At 33.1% G+C, this 17,431-nt stretch overlaps 1 protein-coding gene across 3 annotated transcripts in view; it reads right to left on the bottom strand.

Moving 5' to 3' along the window:
- LOC123713395 (rho-related GTP-binding protein RhoN-like) overlaps window positions 1-17,431 on the bottom strand; it is a 92,524-nt gene that overhangs the window by 9,076 nt on the left and 66,017 nt on the right. For all 3 annotated transcript variants that reach the window (XM_045667023.1, XM_045667024.1, XM_045667022.1), the window contains exon 3: window positions 758-845. In XM_045667023.1, the coding sequence (XP_045522979.1) occupies window positions 758-845 (88 nt within the window). The remainder of the gene's footprint in view (window positions 1-757; window positions 846-17,431) is intronic.

Raw genomic sequence — 17,431 nt, 5'->3', positions numbered from 1 at the left:
GTTCGATATTGGCGAAGTTAGGTTGGTCTTTACTAATGCGAGACAATAATATAAAGATTCATTTTTAAAATGATTTGGTATTTCATGGAAATAATAAAAAGTTTTAAAGGAATAAATACAATCAAACTCGTAAAGTCAAAACGAACGGAGTAACTTAAAGTTGAATGTTTAACTTTGAACTTTTCACAGATTAAGATAACATAGATATTATTTCTTATTTTGCACAGACTATTTAGAGATGGCAAAGATAATATTATTTGTTATTTTGCACATACTAAAATCCTAATAAAATGAACTAGATATATATTTACACAGAGACAAAGATGATGCTGTATTGGTAATATATATATATTGACTATTATACAGAGTTTTTATGAGTATTTTTTAAATTGTCATCTTTATTGTGATTCCTTCAAATTGGATTTCACAAAGCCTTTAAATATATCGTCATATCTATGTTCAGTTAAGTTATACATATATGAATTAATAAATAAAAAAAAATTAAGTCTTCAAGACAGAAGTCAATACAGTTCAATGTTATACCTCAATAACTGCTGAACCATTGATAAAACTTAGACTGGGTTCTGACTTGGAATATACTCGTATAAAATCATACGTCATAGCTTTTAATTTTGTGGACAAACAAACAAATTGAAATTCACTTGGCGGTTATAGCTACTCAAATATTATCATTCTCACCATATTCCATTAAACGCTGACAGTGACAGTTAGAGAACCTATAGATAAAAGAACTAACCTGACGTATCCCATACAGAGAAATTAACCCTATAGTCAGCTACTGTGCAAGTGTATCCATATTTTTCAAAGCCGGTTGGTGTGTACGCCTGTAACAAAAACAAACAAATATTAGTCTTTGACGTATGTTAAATATTTTATATAATTCAGAGCTTTAGGTATTCGAAATATGAAATTTTGACAGTTGTCAAATGAGAGAATCCAAATCTTTATTGTGTTATTATCGCTTTTTTATGTTACCGCCGTCCATGGACAATAGGCTCGCAAGCGCGCTGCCGGCCTTTTAACAACTGGTAGGCTCTTTTCTTACGCTATTTTTTTAAGGTTATAGATCTAACTGAGGGTCCAGCACCGCCCGACCACTGCACCAATATGCAAGTGTGTAATCGGCCTTTAAAGGTGTTTTTTGTTTCTTTTTAAACATTTTATAAAATAAACAAACGCGCAGGGGGTTAACCTGATGTTAGCTGTTAGGAAACGGTACCACTGCCCATAGACCACAAAAGAGTTACATAATAAAAGGTTAACAACATATACCCCTTTTCTGGAATCGTAAGTCGCAGGTGCGGTTGTAACTTAACAGAGATCCTGAAATAACTGAACCCTTTGAAAAACGAAAAGGCAATCGGCAAAAATTTGCTTGCAGTATCCGTCTTCTAATATAAATCGTATTCAAACTGACACAGTATTGACATTTCACATACGTGTGTGTGGCCATGCCTTTGGCAATAGACATCTTAACTATGATTGCCCCTTGGGCAGCTGGATATAGTTTGTATCAATAACTGTAAATCTACTGGTTGATACCGTAATCTACTTTTATAATGCTACTAAAATGTATTGTAACGACTTCTCATTTTAGCCGTATTTCCACTTCAAATTTACTTTTGAAAGGATACATAAAATAGTTTTATACTGGCTTCATTCCGAATATCGACTTCGATTTTATGAGTTTGAAGTTCCGTAATACAAAATGGGGCAGACATGTTTCATTGATCAAAATAAGTTTGCGTTATAAATTACACCTCCGTCACAGAAAATAAACTTTAAGAAATTATTAATATTTGTAACATTATACCAGTCGATGTCTGTACCAATTAATTTATTTTGGGGTCTATACAAAAAGTATTTTCATAGATAAACAATGGCTATAGACAAAATCAACGATTCTTGACGATAGTCGTCAATTTTATATTAAGAATTCAGGTATAAGTCAAGATCTGTCCGTCTATCGGAACGAGGAATAAATTGTTTGTTGCCATGGTAACGTTGTTTTCTATAAAAAGTAACCACGGTGGTTTAGTCTACATTTTACTTCCGATTATTAATTAGCTCCATTTCGCAGGATGCAATCAAATGGCGTTAAATGTCAAATGGTTGTAAAAACTTTAATTTCGAACTAAAATTCGAGCGCCATTTTTTTGTTCCCACCTTTAATTGGCAGTTCGGCGCCGAAAATTTGTATACCTTTTCTCAGAATATCTATTCAATGAAAGTAAAAATGACGTTGAAAATGTTTTCATTGGCTTTTCAATATATTTTGTAGGATGAATTAAATATTTTATTTAAAATAATTAGAAACTTATATTTTATATACTTAACTTAAAATATATTTGAAAAAATGTATGTGGATATTTCAAATAACTACGTTCATTTCATCTCTACACCTACATCCCGTATGGTCTAGTGGCTAGAATACCTGGATTTCGCCTCGTAGGTGTAAGCCTGTTACCATACTATACGGGTTCGATGCTCGGCCTCGAATAGTTTTTTTTATTTACAAAATATTTTTGATGTTTGATAACTCGGCAATTAGGCATGGGGCAGATACATACAGATAGGCAGATACGCGTGAGTTTCATAAGTTATTATTAGCAAATATTGCTTTATATATTTTTTTATTTATTATTATTTATTTAATTAGACAAAACTAACAGGATTTGTACGTTACAATGTGTATTTTTTGATGCCTCACAAAATATCTCAACTATCTCGAAGGGCAGGAAATTCTCACGCTCCACTTGTTAAACGTAAACAGGTACATCATTTTTTTGCTCGACATTTCTTGCTAACACAAAAGGCCACACTTGTAAAACCACACCCGACCCACAAAAACTGGAAAAATTCTTTTCGGAATTCTTTGAAAAACGGTTCATTCTATAAGAAATCATAACGTTTTGTCATTGTAATCTTTTACATGCCTATAGCCAAGGCTGTACATTTTGGTCACTCAGTTTTCTTAGTTTAATAAGCGTGGCGATTTCGTGCCAGATGCAGGCGGTCAGCTTTTCAGCTTTATAAGCATAGCTTTTAATTAATGCATTTTTTGTACGTGAATATAGTGATCCAAGGACCGTACAAGGCTAATAATTCGATTCAAAGAATCACATATGTCAAAATACACAATGTTTTGGTTACTTAGGAGACACAAATTTTTATTAAGATAAATTATTCTATTGAGATAAATGGCGATCCCAAAGGTAAGACCTTCGCTATTCAGATAACTATAACCGTCGCTCTTGGAAGTTACTGACTAACAGCTCTGGTCGGAGAATACGTCATAGATTTATAGAACGAGATCGGGTTAATTGTTGAGAACTAACGTTGTTTCCAACGACTGCTTTAGATCTCTATCTTTTATTAATGATGCTTTAAGGACACGTGAGTCTGTTCCTTTTTCCTATCGTTTTCATGTCTTCAAGAGTAAGATGCTGCAGCCATTTCAGCAACGTTAATGTATTTAAAAACATACTATTTGTTGTCTGTTTTGTAAAGTGTCTATATATCGTGCAGTTTTTATTTGTTTACAGTGTACAGTCATGTTCTGTGTTTTTAATGCATAATTTCATTAAATAAAATAATTTATCTCTAAATACGTAATGATGACAATGATTGTTTTTTTTTCGTTTTTTAATCAATATACAATGGTTTTTAATACGTGCTATATATTGCACAACAAAACAACTCCGCCATAATCGTGAAACGATTAAAGTGTGAAGAACGAAATTATAAGATATTTTGTAGAAAGCGTCGATCTGTCATTTCCATAGAAATATCACTCCAAAAATAACGATCGGTCTTCCCAAAGATGGTTTACAAACACAGATTATCGATCGGTTATTGTAAAGTATTTTATGTGAAATGGATTGAAATATCCATCTCTAGTAGTAAATATTGGATTAGGATTGAATATAGAAAGCGGCCGGTAGCTATTAGCTAAATAAACGAACGTTAAATTCACACACACTTACACATACAAACACAATCACTTATGTTTTACTCGTAATAATACCATAGGAACTATAAGTCTTTTACAATGATTGGCAATATGTAATAAACATGTAAAATGAAAATTTTTGGAGATCGTATGTTCTTGTGAACACAAAAAACAATGTATAAATTCTGTATTCTCTAAAACATTAGCTAAATATGTCTATACTCTCCTATTTACATAAACGTTAATTTGCAGATGAATATTCTGAAGTTAGCAGTAAAGTTCTACAACGTTTCGAGCAATAAATTGTATAACTTTGAGTGGTGTTTATTGGACTCGTTTGTACCATTATAAGGAGTTGTAGATAAAATCAAATTTGGATCAGTACTGTCTGTGCTTTTTATCGATATATCTGCACTATTTTGTAAAACAAAAAAATTAGCGATTAAAAAGAGTGGCGGAGAGTTTATTGCCAGTTTCGTCCCTTGATTTGAGAACTGGCAGTAAATGTAAAATTAAAAGCATTTAATATATATTTCATTATTGACGTTCATAAGTGTACATTGCGTTATCTTAATGAATAATTAAATTGGATTTTATAGATACATTTTTGCCTTCCATTTTTGTACAATAAACTTTATTCTTCCTTAAGAATTTACAATAAAATAAAACAGCTGTTTCTAAATTTCTAACAAGCATTGATTACGATGCAACAGAGAATTTGTTATACATACTCATTTGATGTAGACTTTTAATTCACACTCTTTAACACATATACATACACACACACAACCACTCATGTTTTAGTTTTATTTAGTATATCATTCCGCGGTGTCCACATGACTTCTATATCCTTATAATAGACAACATCTTCTCACAAAGATGATCAATACCAGCAGCACGTAAACTCGTAAAATGCAGTATTGGGCAGAGCAAAAAAAAAATTATTATTTAGATGCCAAGACAGATCAGTATAGGCCTGGTGCCTTCAGCGTGTGACTCTCATCCCTGAGGTCGTACGTTCGATCCCCGACTGCCTTGACTTATTTTTGACTATGTATTTGCGTGTTCCCACGAAAATTTAATTGCGTGCTCTTATTTCACCATGCCTCCTGCTGATGTCATGTGGAACATGGTGTTATGGTTGCAGCTCCTTACAAACGTTGTGTAATACAAAAAAAAAAACTTGGCGATTAAAAAGAGTGGCGGAGAGTTTATTGCCAGTTCTCTTCCGCTCTACGCCCTTGATTTGAGAACTGGCAGTAAATGTAAAATTAGAAGCATTTAATCTATATTTCTTTTTTTTCGACGTTCATAACTGTACATTGAGTTACCTATATGAATAAATTATTTTTGACTTTGATACAAACACTTGTCTCGGCAATAAATTCTAACCCCTTTATCAATCGAATTTCATAGTTAACCAAATTCCGTCTCTTTTAGACACAGCTTAACAAAATTTAACAGAAAGAGACGAAAGATTTTTTACAACAAACAAAAAAAAAACAGTTAGTTTTCAGCTTAAAAGGATGAAGTTATTATGTATCAAAAGGTAATCAAGTAGAAAATCACTTCCGAATTAAAATCACAAGTCAGCTGGCTGGACCACCGCGGTGTATGGGAAACCAGGCTATGAGGAGCTCTCAATATGAAGACGTTTAACGATGTTAAAAGTCAACCGTAAATGGTAGAACGAGCACCATTGTTGGGATACCTTTAAGTCAATACTTGTGTGAAGATATGAGAGTTCAAGTTGAATTGGAGTATTATAAAGTTTAAAATTTCTAAATTTGTTAATTTAAGACTCCTGGGAAGGTCGAAATAAATAGTTTTTATTTCATCGTAATACTTGTCTCAATAAAGTTTGAAATAATTTATACAAATATTAACGATTATAATCGCGATGTCGGCTTTGCTGATGAACTGAAAATATATATACGTTAAACGCTAGACCCTAAAAAAGGTCGTTCCTTGAATCAGTCGGCATGTTTAGTTGGGGGCAGCAAAAAAACATTTAAACTGTATACCTGGTTCGCGTTATAGACAATCGCGTTGTACTCCTAGTATTCTCGTAATACTGTTTTGTTGGACAATTGAAAAAGTCGGAACGTATTAACTTTAATTTTATAACAAAATAATTAAAATACGTGAAAACATACTTGACAAATAATTATAAATTTCACACTAGAATCTTAAGAAATCTCCGCTGCTATAAATACCGCGTAATATGGGGGACGAATATCGTGTTATAGGGGTACCGCGTTATAGGGTAATTACTATATCTATCAGGAAAAAATGCAATAGAATATAACTATTGGTGTATATTCGTACAAATGTGTACAGTAGATTATATATATATACAGTAGATAGTAGTTCTGTACAGTAGATATAATTATCTACAATTACAATTAATTATCTATTGTTAATTAATTGTTACACAGTTTGTATACGAATTAAGTTATCTACCTATCCACTTAACATCACCACCAGACTGTCAACTATCATTTACAAACGGGTAGAAAACTACTACCACCAGGAGAAATATCTCCTGGAAATATGGAAAAACCTCAACCAACTGGTTGACCAAATTAAGACAGTTATGGGTCTCACAATCCCTAATGCCCAGAGACAAGCTGAAGAGAGGTGTGGAGGCAGAAAGTCGGCACGTCGGTTAGGGCTTTTCAAGACAGGCACGACTTTCGTAAGTAGAAGAAATATTTAAAGAAAGCGTAAAATAAAATATGTTTATTCTGGAACATAAGATACAGTTACCACTTATTCCACGTCAATAAATTTGAATCGGTAGATATCCCTACTCATCGGCAAAGAAGACAGAGGGTGTAGGCCGAGAGAAAAAGCCGGCGTAAAAAACTCTCGGTTTAAAGTAGCAAATCATGAAACAACACTCATTTTAAAACAAATATCGCAAATTAATTAGAAGTAGCCTGTCTAGCACTAGTCCCAGTCCCTTTTGTCAACTAGACAATCGTTAACGTTGTAGTAAGCCTTTTTACACAGCTTTTCTATAATGCATTGCTTAAATTTATTAAAAGGCAGAGATAAAAGGGCCTCTGGAATTTTATTAAAGAAGAGTATCCCTTTTCCCAAAAAAGAATTACTAACTTTAGATAGTCTCGTACGGGGAAATTGCAGCCTGCGTTTGTTCCGAGTATTAACATTGTGCGTATGTTCTATTCTAGTAAACTCATCACTATTTTTGTATACATACATAATATTTTCATAAATATATTGCGAGGGAAAGGTAAGTATATTAATTTCCTTGAATTTATCTCTCGGAGATTCCCTACATTTTAAATTATAGATTGTACGAATAGCCCTCTTTTGCAGGATGAAAATAGTTTCGACATCAGCAGCATGACTCCATAATAATAAGTCTTTAAGCTGTGGCAGTAACTGAAATAAACAAGTCTAGCTGTATCGACATCAGTTAGTGAGCGAATTTTTTTTACCGCAGAACTAAGTCTCTTCGCCAATCCGTTAATATGAGGGGACCACTGAAGTTTTGAACCCATGGTGATTCCAAGAAATATAGTCGTATCATCCAGATACAATTCCTCATCATTTATAATTGGTCTAGTATCCATAACTCTGGCATTTTTTTGCACAATGCATTTCGTTTTTTTTCATTAAAGAAGGCTATTCATACTAAAAGTCAAAAGACAATATCTAAAATAAAATAGACAATAAATTTGACCTACTTAATTATGATTATTTTAGACTCTGTGCGTGGTTCAGTTTATTTGTGTTGCCACACGCGTAATAGCACATGCAAGTTATTAATTAAGCATGTTAATGTTTCAATGCAAAAGGGGAGGAGTGTACTCTTATTAATACACGTCCAAGTCTGAACTTAGGTTTCAAAATTATCAAAATTTCTAATTAGTCGTTGTTTACAGTAGTTTCTCAATTATCACGAATTAAGTATGATTCGTTTGCATTCTAAGATATAATTAGCATCTAGCAAGGAGGCCAAATAAGAATTATCAGCTGCTTTATTTGGCAAAACAATTTTACAGTATTTTCGTATAAACGAGGGTAGCTATAAAAATTACTACGTTCAAAAGTTTATGATATAATTTTAAAACCTTACAGTACTTAAGTTACATATATATTTAAGTAAATAATTAGAAGCGTTAACCAAATGTTAGCTATTGTCGCACACATGGCTCCAAAACACATGCACAACATGGAGCCTCACAAGTGGTAATACAATATTCTTGTTTCCGATAATGTCCAGGTCAACTTCGCTTGTATTGAAGTGTTACTCAAATTTATTACCCTTAGATGAGTCAAATTAATTTTTGTTAGCTTTGTAACCCCACTATCCTTAACTTTATGTTAGATATAATCTCATGTTTTTAACCAATAAAGTCAGTTGTTACACTGCTTCAAACAAAGAGTTTTATTTTGTGTTTAACATCTTCATACTAAATTTTTGTTTAAATTATTTTTTTAATGAAGTCCTATAATTTCCATGTGGCAGACATTGTATTCAGTGTTTAGCATGACACATGTTGATTTTCAGAACAAGGTAGACATCTTCATGGCTGATGATTGCTAAGCAGCAAGACTAACGTGTTCCGGCTTTTTAAGGATTTGCGATCTTTTCTTGAAGACCACTAAGTCGAGTTGGTTCGGAAATACTTCTGTCATAACCAACAGGCAGCTGGTTCAACATGCTGTCGCGGAAAAGGGGCCTCACAAAACGGACGACGAGGTGATACGGGTGGAATATCATATACTCCCTCGATTACCATATGAAATAGAAGTCAAAATAAATCTATCTCACGGCACAGTAGTTAAAATAACCATAATATTGAATTTAATTTATGACTTCAAAATAAATTATGGGAAAGGAGACCGACCTACCGGGCACCTGAAACATCGGGGAGCTAGCGTGTGTGCCCTTTAAGGGAATGGATTTTTTTTTACTTATTATAGAACAGGGGACAAATGGGGAGGAGGCTGACATAATGTTAAGTAATACCGCCGCCCATGGACACTCTCAATGCAAGAGGGCTCCCGAATGCGTCGCAGCCTTTAAAATGGTAGCTTTCTTAAAGGTCCCCGTCGTATCGGTTACCAGACCAATGTGGCAATATAATCCTTAGAGCCTATCACTTATATATATAAACGTTACTTAGGCCTCGCATCCTGTGTTACCATTTAAAAACAATTGAAGCTCTTGAGACATGTGGAATTTTCCTCCACCGGGAATCGAATTCACTACCATAAATGAAATTCTTCTTCAATATCTTATTACATTTCAAATATTTATTATATATATATATACATTTTTGGTTGCTATACTACTCGAAAAGCCTTTGACATACGTCGAGACGGAGAAATCGTATATTTTTGAACGTTAATTAATACCAAACAAAATCATATTTTGTCTTTCATTAAAATGTATAGTGAATATTCGGTTAAGTGGTTCATTATTAAACTATACGTAACAGACTTTAGGATCAAAAGCTTAGTCCTAGTTCAAAGCTCAACATAATTAAACTTTTCAACTCGTTATATCAGTTAGATAGTTTCCTAGTTATTTAGCGATAACGGCTTTTATGTGAGAATATACACTAAAAATCGACTGGAGCCGTATAAAGCAAACCTTCCTGAATACTTCCTGTAAAAGCTTAATCACAATCATATTATTTTGTGTTTGCAAAATACTCCCAAAAAATATATACAAAAATAACTTCAAAGAGATTCCATTCTATTTTATGATGTTTCTGTGGTATATTTTATTTGTAACCCCGTAAATTAATGTAAACAATTTATTTCAATTTAAACCATGTCGGAGCAATGTTAACTGCCATTGTCATATGTCACAGACTTCATAAATTCAACGTCAAAGTCAAATTAGTTTAAAACCGTTTATTCGATTTGCCAATATTGCTAGATCTATATATAATGATATAATGAGTCTGATAGTCCATTATAATAATAATTCCAAAAAGTATCAAAGTATTAACAATTTTAAACTAATTTAACTTTGACGTTGTTAATTTAAGAGCTCTCTCACATAAAGACAATGACAGTTGACAGCATTGCTCCAACGTAAATATTCTATGTAGCTTCAAGATCAAACAATAGATGCAAGATATTGTTTTTCTATTATCTAAGGTAATTAATTTGTCTAACGTAATGAGTTATTGATTCACAGTTTAATACACGTTGGATGACAAATTAATATCGAACTCGGAATTTAATCAAGTTTAGTCGGTCGTTGCTTAAATAACATTCTAATTTAACTGTAATTTCTGGTTATACTTGGTAAAAATTTGGTCAAAATGTTTGATATAAATTTTTAATAAATATTATGTCTTCAGCAATGTTGGCCTAGTGGCTTCAGCGTGCTACTCTCATCCCTGACGTCGTAGGTTCGATCCCCAACTGTACACCAATGGACTTTCTGTCAATGGCGCAGTTATCATTCGCTCGAACGGTGAAGGAAAACATCACGAGGAAATCGGCTTGCTTTAAACCGAAGTTGACGGCGTGTGCAGGCACAGGAAGCTGATCATCTACTTGCAGACAAGATAATACAGAAATCAGAGGTCCAGACTTGAGACTTAAACCAGCAAAGCAACCGACAAGCAATAGATACATAGAGCTTCTTAGAATAACGTATTTTAGAATAAGTATTGAAACTGCAGATATGTTGAGAGCAGTATTTATTGCAGACTTAGAGCGCTTAAGAAAATGTTTAAAAAACAAGAAATTCTTGCAACATTTTCTCTTAACTTTGTCTTCATTTCCTTGGAAACTTTAATAACGGGAAACATTACTAAGAAATCTTTTTGATATATTACAACTATACGGACTGCCTATAGGGGAAATAATTGAATTTAACAAACTCAAAAACTACCGGACCAATAAAGAGTAAAATTATGGGAAGATTGTTAGATATAAGAATTTGTAATATAGTAAATTAAATCTTTAATTTGTAATTTTTTAGCATTTTGCATTTTCAGCAAGTTTTTTATTCAACGTAATTGTCGTATGTTGTGACTCTCATCCCTCAGATCGTAGGTTCGATCCCCGGGTATGCATCAATGGACTTTCTTTCTATGTGCGCATTTAACATTCGCTCGAACGGTGAAGGAAAACGACATGTCTTAGATCCAATATCGACGCGTGTGTCACCTAAAGAGCTTGTAGTGCTACGGAGTTTTTATTTATTTAGACAGACTACAACTATGTAATAGGTATTTTCATTAAATCAATGTACTCATAAACTTTGTCCGCAAACGGGTACAAGGTTTTACACTAAATTAGTAAATTTACCGACACTTTTCTATTGTTGGATAAATCATTATTTAGGGTTGGTACAAAATCATTGGATCAGACACATGTAGACGTTTCCATTTGACGTTCAAAGAAACTAAATCTAGAAACATTAAAAAAATACTTGGAGCTTAAATCATACCTATATTTGTTTATTAAATATAAATAATTTTAAAAAAATTTGCAGAATACAAAATATCATTCTCAAAGTCCGTCGTTTCATAAGTGAGCGTTTCTCAGTTTTACTGTGCACCACCACCACTATGTGGAAGCAGCTGCCCACTAAAGTATTTCCTACTCAATTTGACTTAGGGCCCTAAAGAAAAGAGCGTACAAATTTTTAAAAGGCCGGCAACGCACTTGTGAGCTGTGCAATATTAGTGTATATGGGCAGCGGTATCATTTAACATCAGATGAGCCTTCTGCCCGTTTGCCTTCTATTAAATTTCTTTGCTAACTCATAAAAAATCAAAAAGATTTCTGCATTTTTTTATAGAACAGGGGGCAGGAGGCTCACCTGATGTTAAGTTCGCCCATGGCACTAATATTTCAAGGCTCGCAAGTGCGTTGCAAGCCTTTTAAGAATTGGTACGGTCTTTTCTTGAAGGACCCTAAGTCGAATTGGAGCTGGTTCCACATAGCTGTGGAATAGCATGATGATAAATAACGCAAAATTTTTTGCAAACTTGTATAAGTTTGCAACAAATTTTGCGCAATCACTCAATATGTAACAGTCCTAGTACATGTGGGAGGCTGTGCACTGGACGGTTTGTGTAATTGTGCTCAAACATCAAATCCAAAAATGATTTTACATGCACTTTCAACGAAATTGTTAGATTGTAAAAATAATCTAGGATATGACATTTGTTGAGACGAGGGCGGCACCAACTTCACAGCCTCTACCTTGAAAATTTGTAACTCTGACTATCAGTGATATTTAAAATATTTATAATTTCCAGAGGGATAAGGGCAAGCCTATAAAACCTTTTAATTTAGTCTTCAGATTTGGAAATCCATTACAATGTAGGATGCTTTACTGAGAAACCCTTTGTGACCCTTCATCAACTTCATTCTTAATTAATGAGTCGATAATTCATTTCATTAGAAGATCATGTTGTGATTGAATGTACACTTTGTTTCTATTGTTGTCAAACAAATATTTCACTACAAATGTAAAACTATAATTCGATGTCACTAGCATATATATAGTTATAGTTAATGGCATATTTTGTTAATGAGAATTCCAATTTTAAATATATTTTTACAATAATATTATGATTTCAAAGGAGTTGTTTGGATTTATATCTGCAGCCGAGTTTCATCATCAGACGTCGAGGCAGAACACGATATTCCACCCGTATCACCTCGACGTCCGTCGTTCCACAACTGAGCGTTTTTTAAGGCAGTTTTTGCCGCGCACAACCGCTATGTGGAACCAGCTCCAATTCTTTTGCCGAACGCTATGTGGAACCAGTTTTCCGAACCAATTCGACTTAGGGTCCTTCAAGAAAAGAGCCAACCAATTCTTAAAAGGCCGGCAACGCACTCGCTCTGGCATTGAATGTCCATGGGCGGCGGTATCTCTTAACATCAGATGTGCCTCCTGTTCCATAAAAAAGAAACTTGTTTTTAATTTAATTAAGACTTTCGCCTTAGTTTCGCTTTTTGTTTATTTGACGCGAGTTCGTAATTATAAAACGGAGTTCATATAGAAAATCACGGCTTCCAATTATTTTTTTTAAAGGAACAGACGCGCTGCGGGACACATCTAATGCCAAAAAAAAAGTATTCTAGTAGTTACGTAAAAAAACATTAAAATACTCGTAATAAAAATCTTAAGCGTTTTCTGGACCAATCACAGCCCTCCTAAATCGCAAAGTAATTGTCAAAATTGTGTAATTATAACGTCTCAAGATGTTAAAATTACCTCGTGCAGTTCCTTTATAACTAAAAGTTAACAAGCACGTTTTCTTAACTTCGTTACTTATTTGTTAGACTTCAAAGACTAGTTACGAAGTTGAATTCGGAGTTCACATTTTAAGTACATTGCCAAGAATATTAATAGAGATATACTAAAACATATTAATATATACATAATAGTGATTGAAAATTAATAAATAAAAAATTTAAAGAAATCTAATAAGTTTGGCCCCTGTGCCAATGTGTCTTTATTGAAAATTGTATTAAAAAATGTGAACGAAACAAATTATAGCTGTGGCTAAACACTGTTGTAATACTAGTTTTTTTTAACTTCAGTTTGATATGTACAACCCTTTTCAAATGTATATAATAATCGCCATACTATTTATAAAAAACGAAACGAAACGTCGATTATTGCGCCAGTATTGATATACACTTTACCCGATGAAACTACTTTGAATCGTGTCATTAACTAATTATTGATACGTAAACACGTACGCAATGTATCAAACTACAGTAATTATCATGGAAGAGATAGAATTCTATAAATATTAATAGAGATTGTTATAATTTTGAAACAGTAATCAGGATCTAACGCTTTATAGGAAATCGCGTTGTCGTAAAACCGGTTTGTTAAACAACTCAAAAACTAGGAACAAGAATTTAAAATATTCATTATTTTTATTTTATAACACAATTGTAACTAGTGCAAAACTAATTATAGACTTGACTAATCGTTATCAATTTCACACTACAGATATAACATGAGAAATCTCCGCGTTATATGAAGGATACTGTACTTTTTTAATTCATACTAAAACATATATACAGGATATCCAATTTTTCAATTTTCATTAGTGTTCAAAGCGTTATCAAAACGTCTAAACTGTATAGGTCGTCCAATTTGTTGGATGACACTTATCTTTTCGACATATTCGAATCAAATTCTAACGGTAAAATTCCAAATAATTTTAATAAATTTTAGAATAAACTTGTGGGGATTGGCTTGTATACTTGGTACTAGCGTAGGGGTTAAGGGAGTCTGTCAACACTGAGGTTGTTAATTCAAAACCCAGTTCACTTAAATTTACTTTCAATGAACGAATATTTTTTCGTACATAAGATATCAAATATTTAAGACCTAATGGACGTAATATCCAAAAAGGTGAAGGTCACATAAACATCAGGTCAATCTGAGGCCAAGAAGCCATGCGCCATGTTATTATAAAGTTTTTAATAAAGGATACTTCAGACGTGGACCAAGGAGACCCATGTTGGGCGAAGGAGCCACTCAATTTATGTTAGGTTACTGAATACGCCTGTCATGCAATTCGTTAGCAAACTATCTAAATTCATCTTTCAAGTAAATTTTATCTGGAAAGTAGTTTTCACTACATCGATAATCGTAAAGCCCAAAAGAGAGTGGCAGAGTTGGCCTGGAGGATATTTAAATTATTAAATACAGTGTCTTTTACATATTGTTCTTAGGGTTTTAGTTACTAAAAATATATGGGAGCATTTTCTATGTAAAGTCAAGAAAGAAAATCCCTGCGGATTTCCAATCAACAGTGGCAGGGTGAATGATGGCGCCCGGAATTCAGTCAATTGATGGATTGTCTTCCACTAGGGATGGTACGACGTGATAAGGCGAAAAATTTACGACAAATTGGATTTTAATAGTCAAGAAACTTTAGAATATATTAGGCTTACATAATGGCCTTGTAATTGAATAAGACAGTTTTACTGCTACTGACCAAGCATAATCGTACAACCTACCAATACCAATTTTCTTTATAGAAGCAGCAGCAGGAGGCTCGCCTGATGTTAAGTGATACCGCCGACCATGGACACTCAATGCTAAAGTGCTCGGAAGTGCGTCGCCGGCCTTTTAAGAATTGGTACGCTTTATTAAACACCTTAAGTCGAATTAGTTCGGAAATGGTTAAGTTGTTCAATGGTTAGTTTCATTTAAGAGCTTCGAAATTGCACGCCATTGTTCGTAAAATATTTATTCTTCTTTACCATAAATATAAATAAAAACAGGTTCAATAATATCGCTAACAAGCGATTTCTTTCAGGCAAACTCTAGTATGGAAAATACCTACTGAAGGTAAAGTACAAATGCATAAATAACTAACGAAATTACATAAAATTTACATTAGAAGTATACAAACTAAATATAATGTCAAAAAATTATATAAAAGAAAAGCTATTCTTATATATAGTATATACATGAATTACGTTACGAGAATATGCGAAAATAATCACAATTGTAAGTATTTTACCGATAGGCAATAGCAGCTATAGATAAACAATAAAGCTAGCTATAAATAATACTTGAAAGCATTGTGTTTACTTGTATATGAGAAAATTTATAATACACATCGAAAGTAAAAAAAAAACATAATCCAAATTCAAATGAAGTGCATCATAGACAAGTATAAGTGGACAGCTTCACGACCTTGTACCTATTCGTACGTCTTAATCACGCAAATAAATGACTATATTTATTTATTGGCGCATATATAAAGAAAACAAACCAGTTATATAGATTAGAACCAATGTGTGGCATCGATCCAGATCGAAGGTGCGGACCGCACAAATATATCAAAATAACATAGCTAAATATTAAAAAAATATTCACAAAATATATCAAAGGGACGGATAGAGGAAAGAATTATCTTCTTTATATATATATGTATATATATTTTAACAGAATACGCTTCCCAAATTCGCATAGGCGGTCCGAAAAAATATCAAGATGGTTCAGGCCTTGCAGCAGCAGATTTTAGCCATTCTGTTTATTGGACCGTTAAATCGTAACCGTCAGTTCTTTAAATACAAGTAATAGTTATTTCAGACACACAAATATACAGTATTTACAATATTCTTTACCTCCCTACACATTAATAGTAATGATAATTAAAACTTAACAAAGAAATTTAAAAGGTTTGGTTCTGGTGGCAGTGTATCTTATAAGCTAGCGTTTCCTCTCTGTATTGAAATCCTTTTTGTTGAGCGAGGAAAACACCAGCTCTGGGGTACTGGTACTATCTACCAAAACTCCTGGGCATTTCAACCCCACGGCCCAAGAATCTCTGTGAATCTACAGTATACTCCAAAGGGAACAAAATCAAACTTGGAGGAAAGACCATATACAACAAAAAAAAAAAGTTTAAGTTTTTATTTTTGTTAGTGAGTTAAAATTAATTACAGATACATTACAATTGTGACTCTTTAGTTGTAAACATCTTTAGTTATCTAATTGTAAATACACTGTTAATATCTTCCAACAAAGTAAACTGTGATAAGCGTTAAAAATTAAATTTATGTCGCGAAATTTAAATTTTGTTTTACAAAGCACCTGCATTTTTCTGTAAACAAATATTATATTTTACATTATTTCGATAAACAGTAAAGTATTTACAGCGAATAATCCAGAACAGAAACTCCGCATCACGTTTTGAACACAGTACACAGCCAACGTTGTGTAGATATTTACGAATATTATGTATCATACCCTCAGTTTAACATCTGTATTAATGATCAAAATTATAAATGTTATATATTGAATGTGAATTGTAAATTATTTCCACATCATATCTTAACAATTACTTCTAACGTAGAACGACACAGATTTATACAATTATATATCTAGATCTTATAACTGATAATATAGCAAGCAACTCTTGTGAACTCAGACAGTGTATAAACAAATAGGTCTACATCAATAGAATTCTATGTATATAAAAATATGTGTCCCTTGGTCACGGCATCACGCGTGGACGGCTGGACCGATTTCGCTTTTTTGTTGTGTTTGTTATTGTCAGGAGAAGGTTGAAAATTGCGCGGAAAATTAGAAGAATTATTATATGTATTGCATGCGAAGCGCCAGGCTGATCCACTTGGAGTGTGCGCGCGTTACAGCCAAAAGTTGAGACTTCCGCCTCAGGTTTTTGCTTGGTACCCGTAGACCCAGTCTAACATTATATTAATAGTATCCTTAATATACAGTATTTATAATAATACTGTATCTTTAGGAATATATATATAAATCTCCTGTCACGATGTTTGTCCGCGATGGACTCCTAAACTACTTAATCGATTTTAAATTAAATTGGCACACCGTGAGCAGTCTGGTGCAACTTAAGAGATCTTTAATTATAGTCGCAATTTTATTTTATTGCAAATTATTTGTCTATAATTAATTGACAGTCACAATTATCT

The sequence above is a fragment of the Pieris brassicae genome, chromosome 8 (assembly GCF_905147105.1).
Source record: "Pieris brassicae chromosome 8, ilPieBrab1.1, whole genome shotgun sequence".
Classification (NCBI taxonomy): domain Eukaryota; kingdom Metazoa; phylum Arthropoda; class Insecta; order Lepidoptera; family Pieridae; genus Pieris; species Pieris brassicae.
This window is presented reverse-complemented; position numbering and strand designations above follow the sequence as displayed.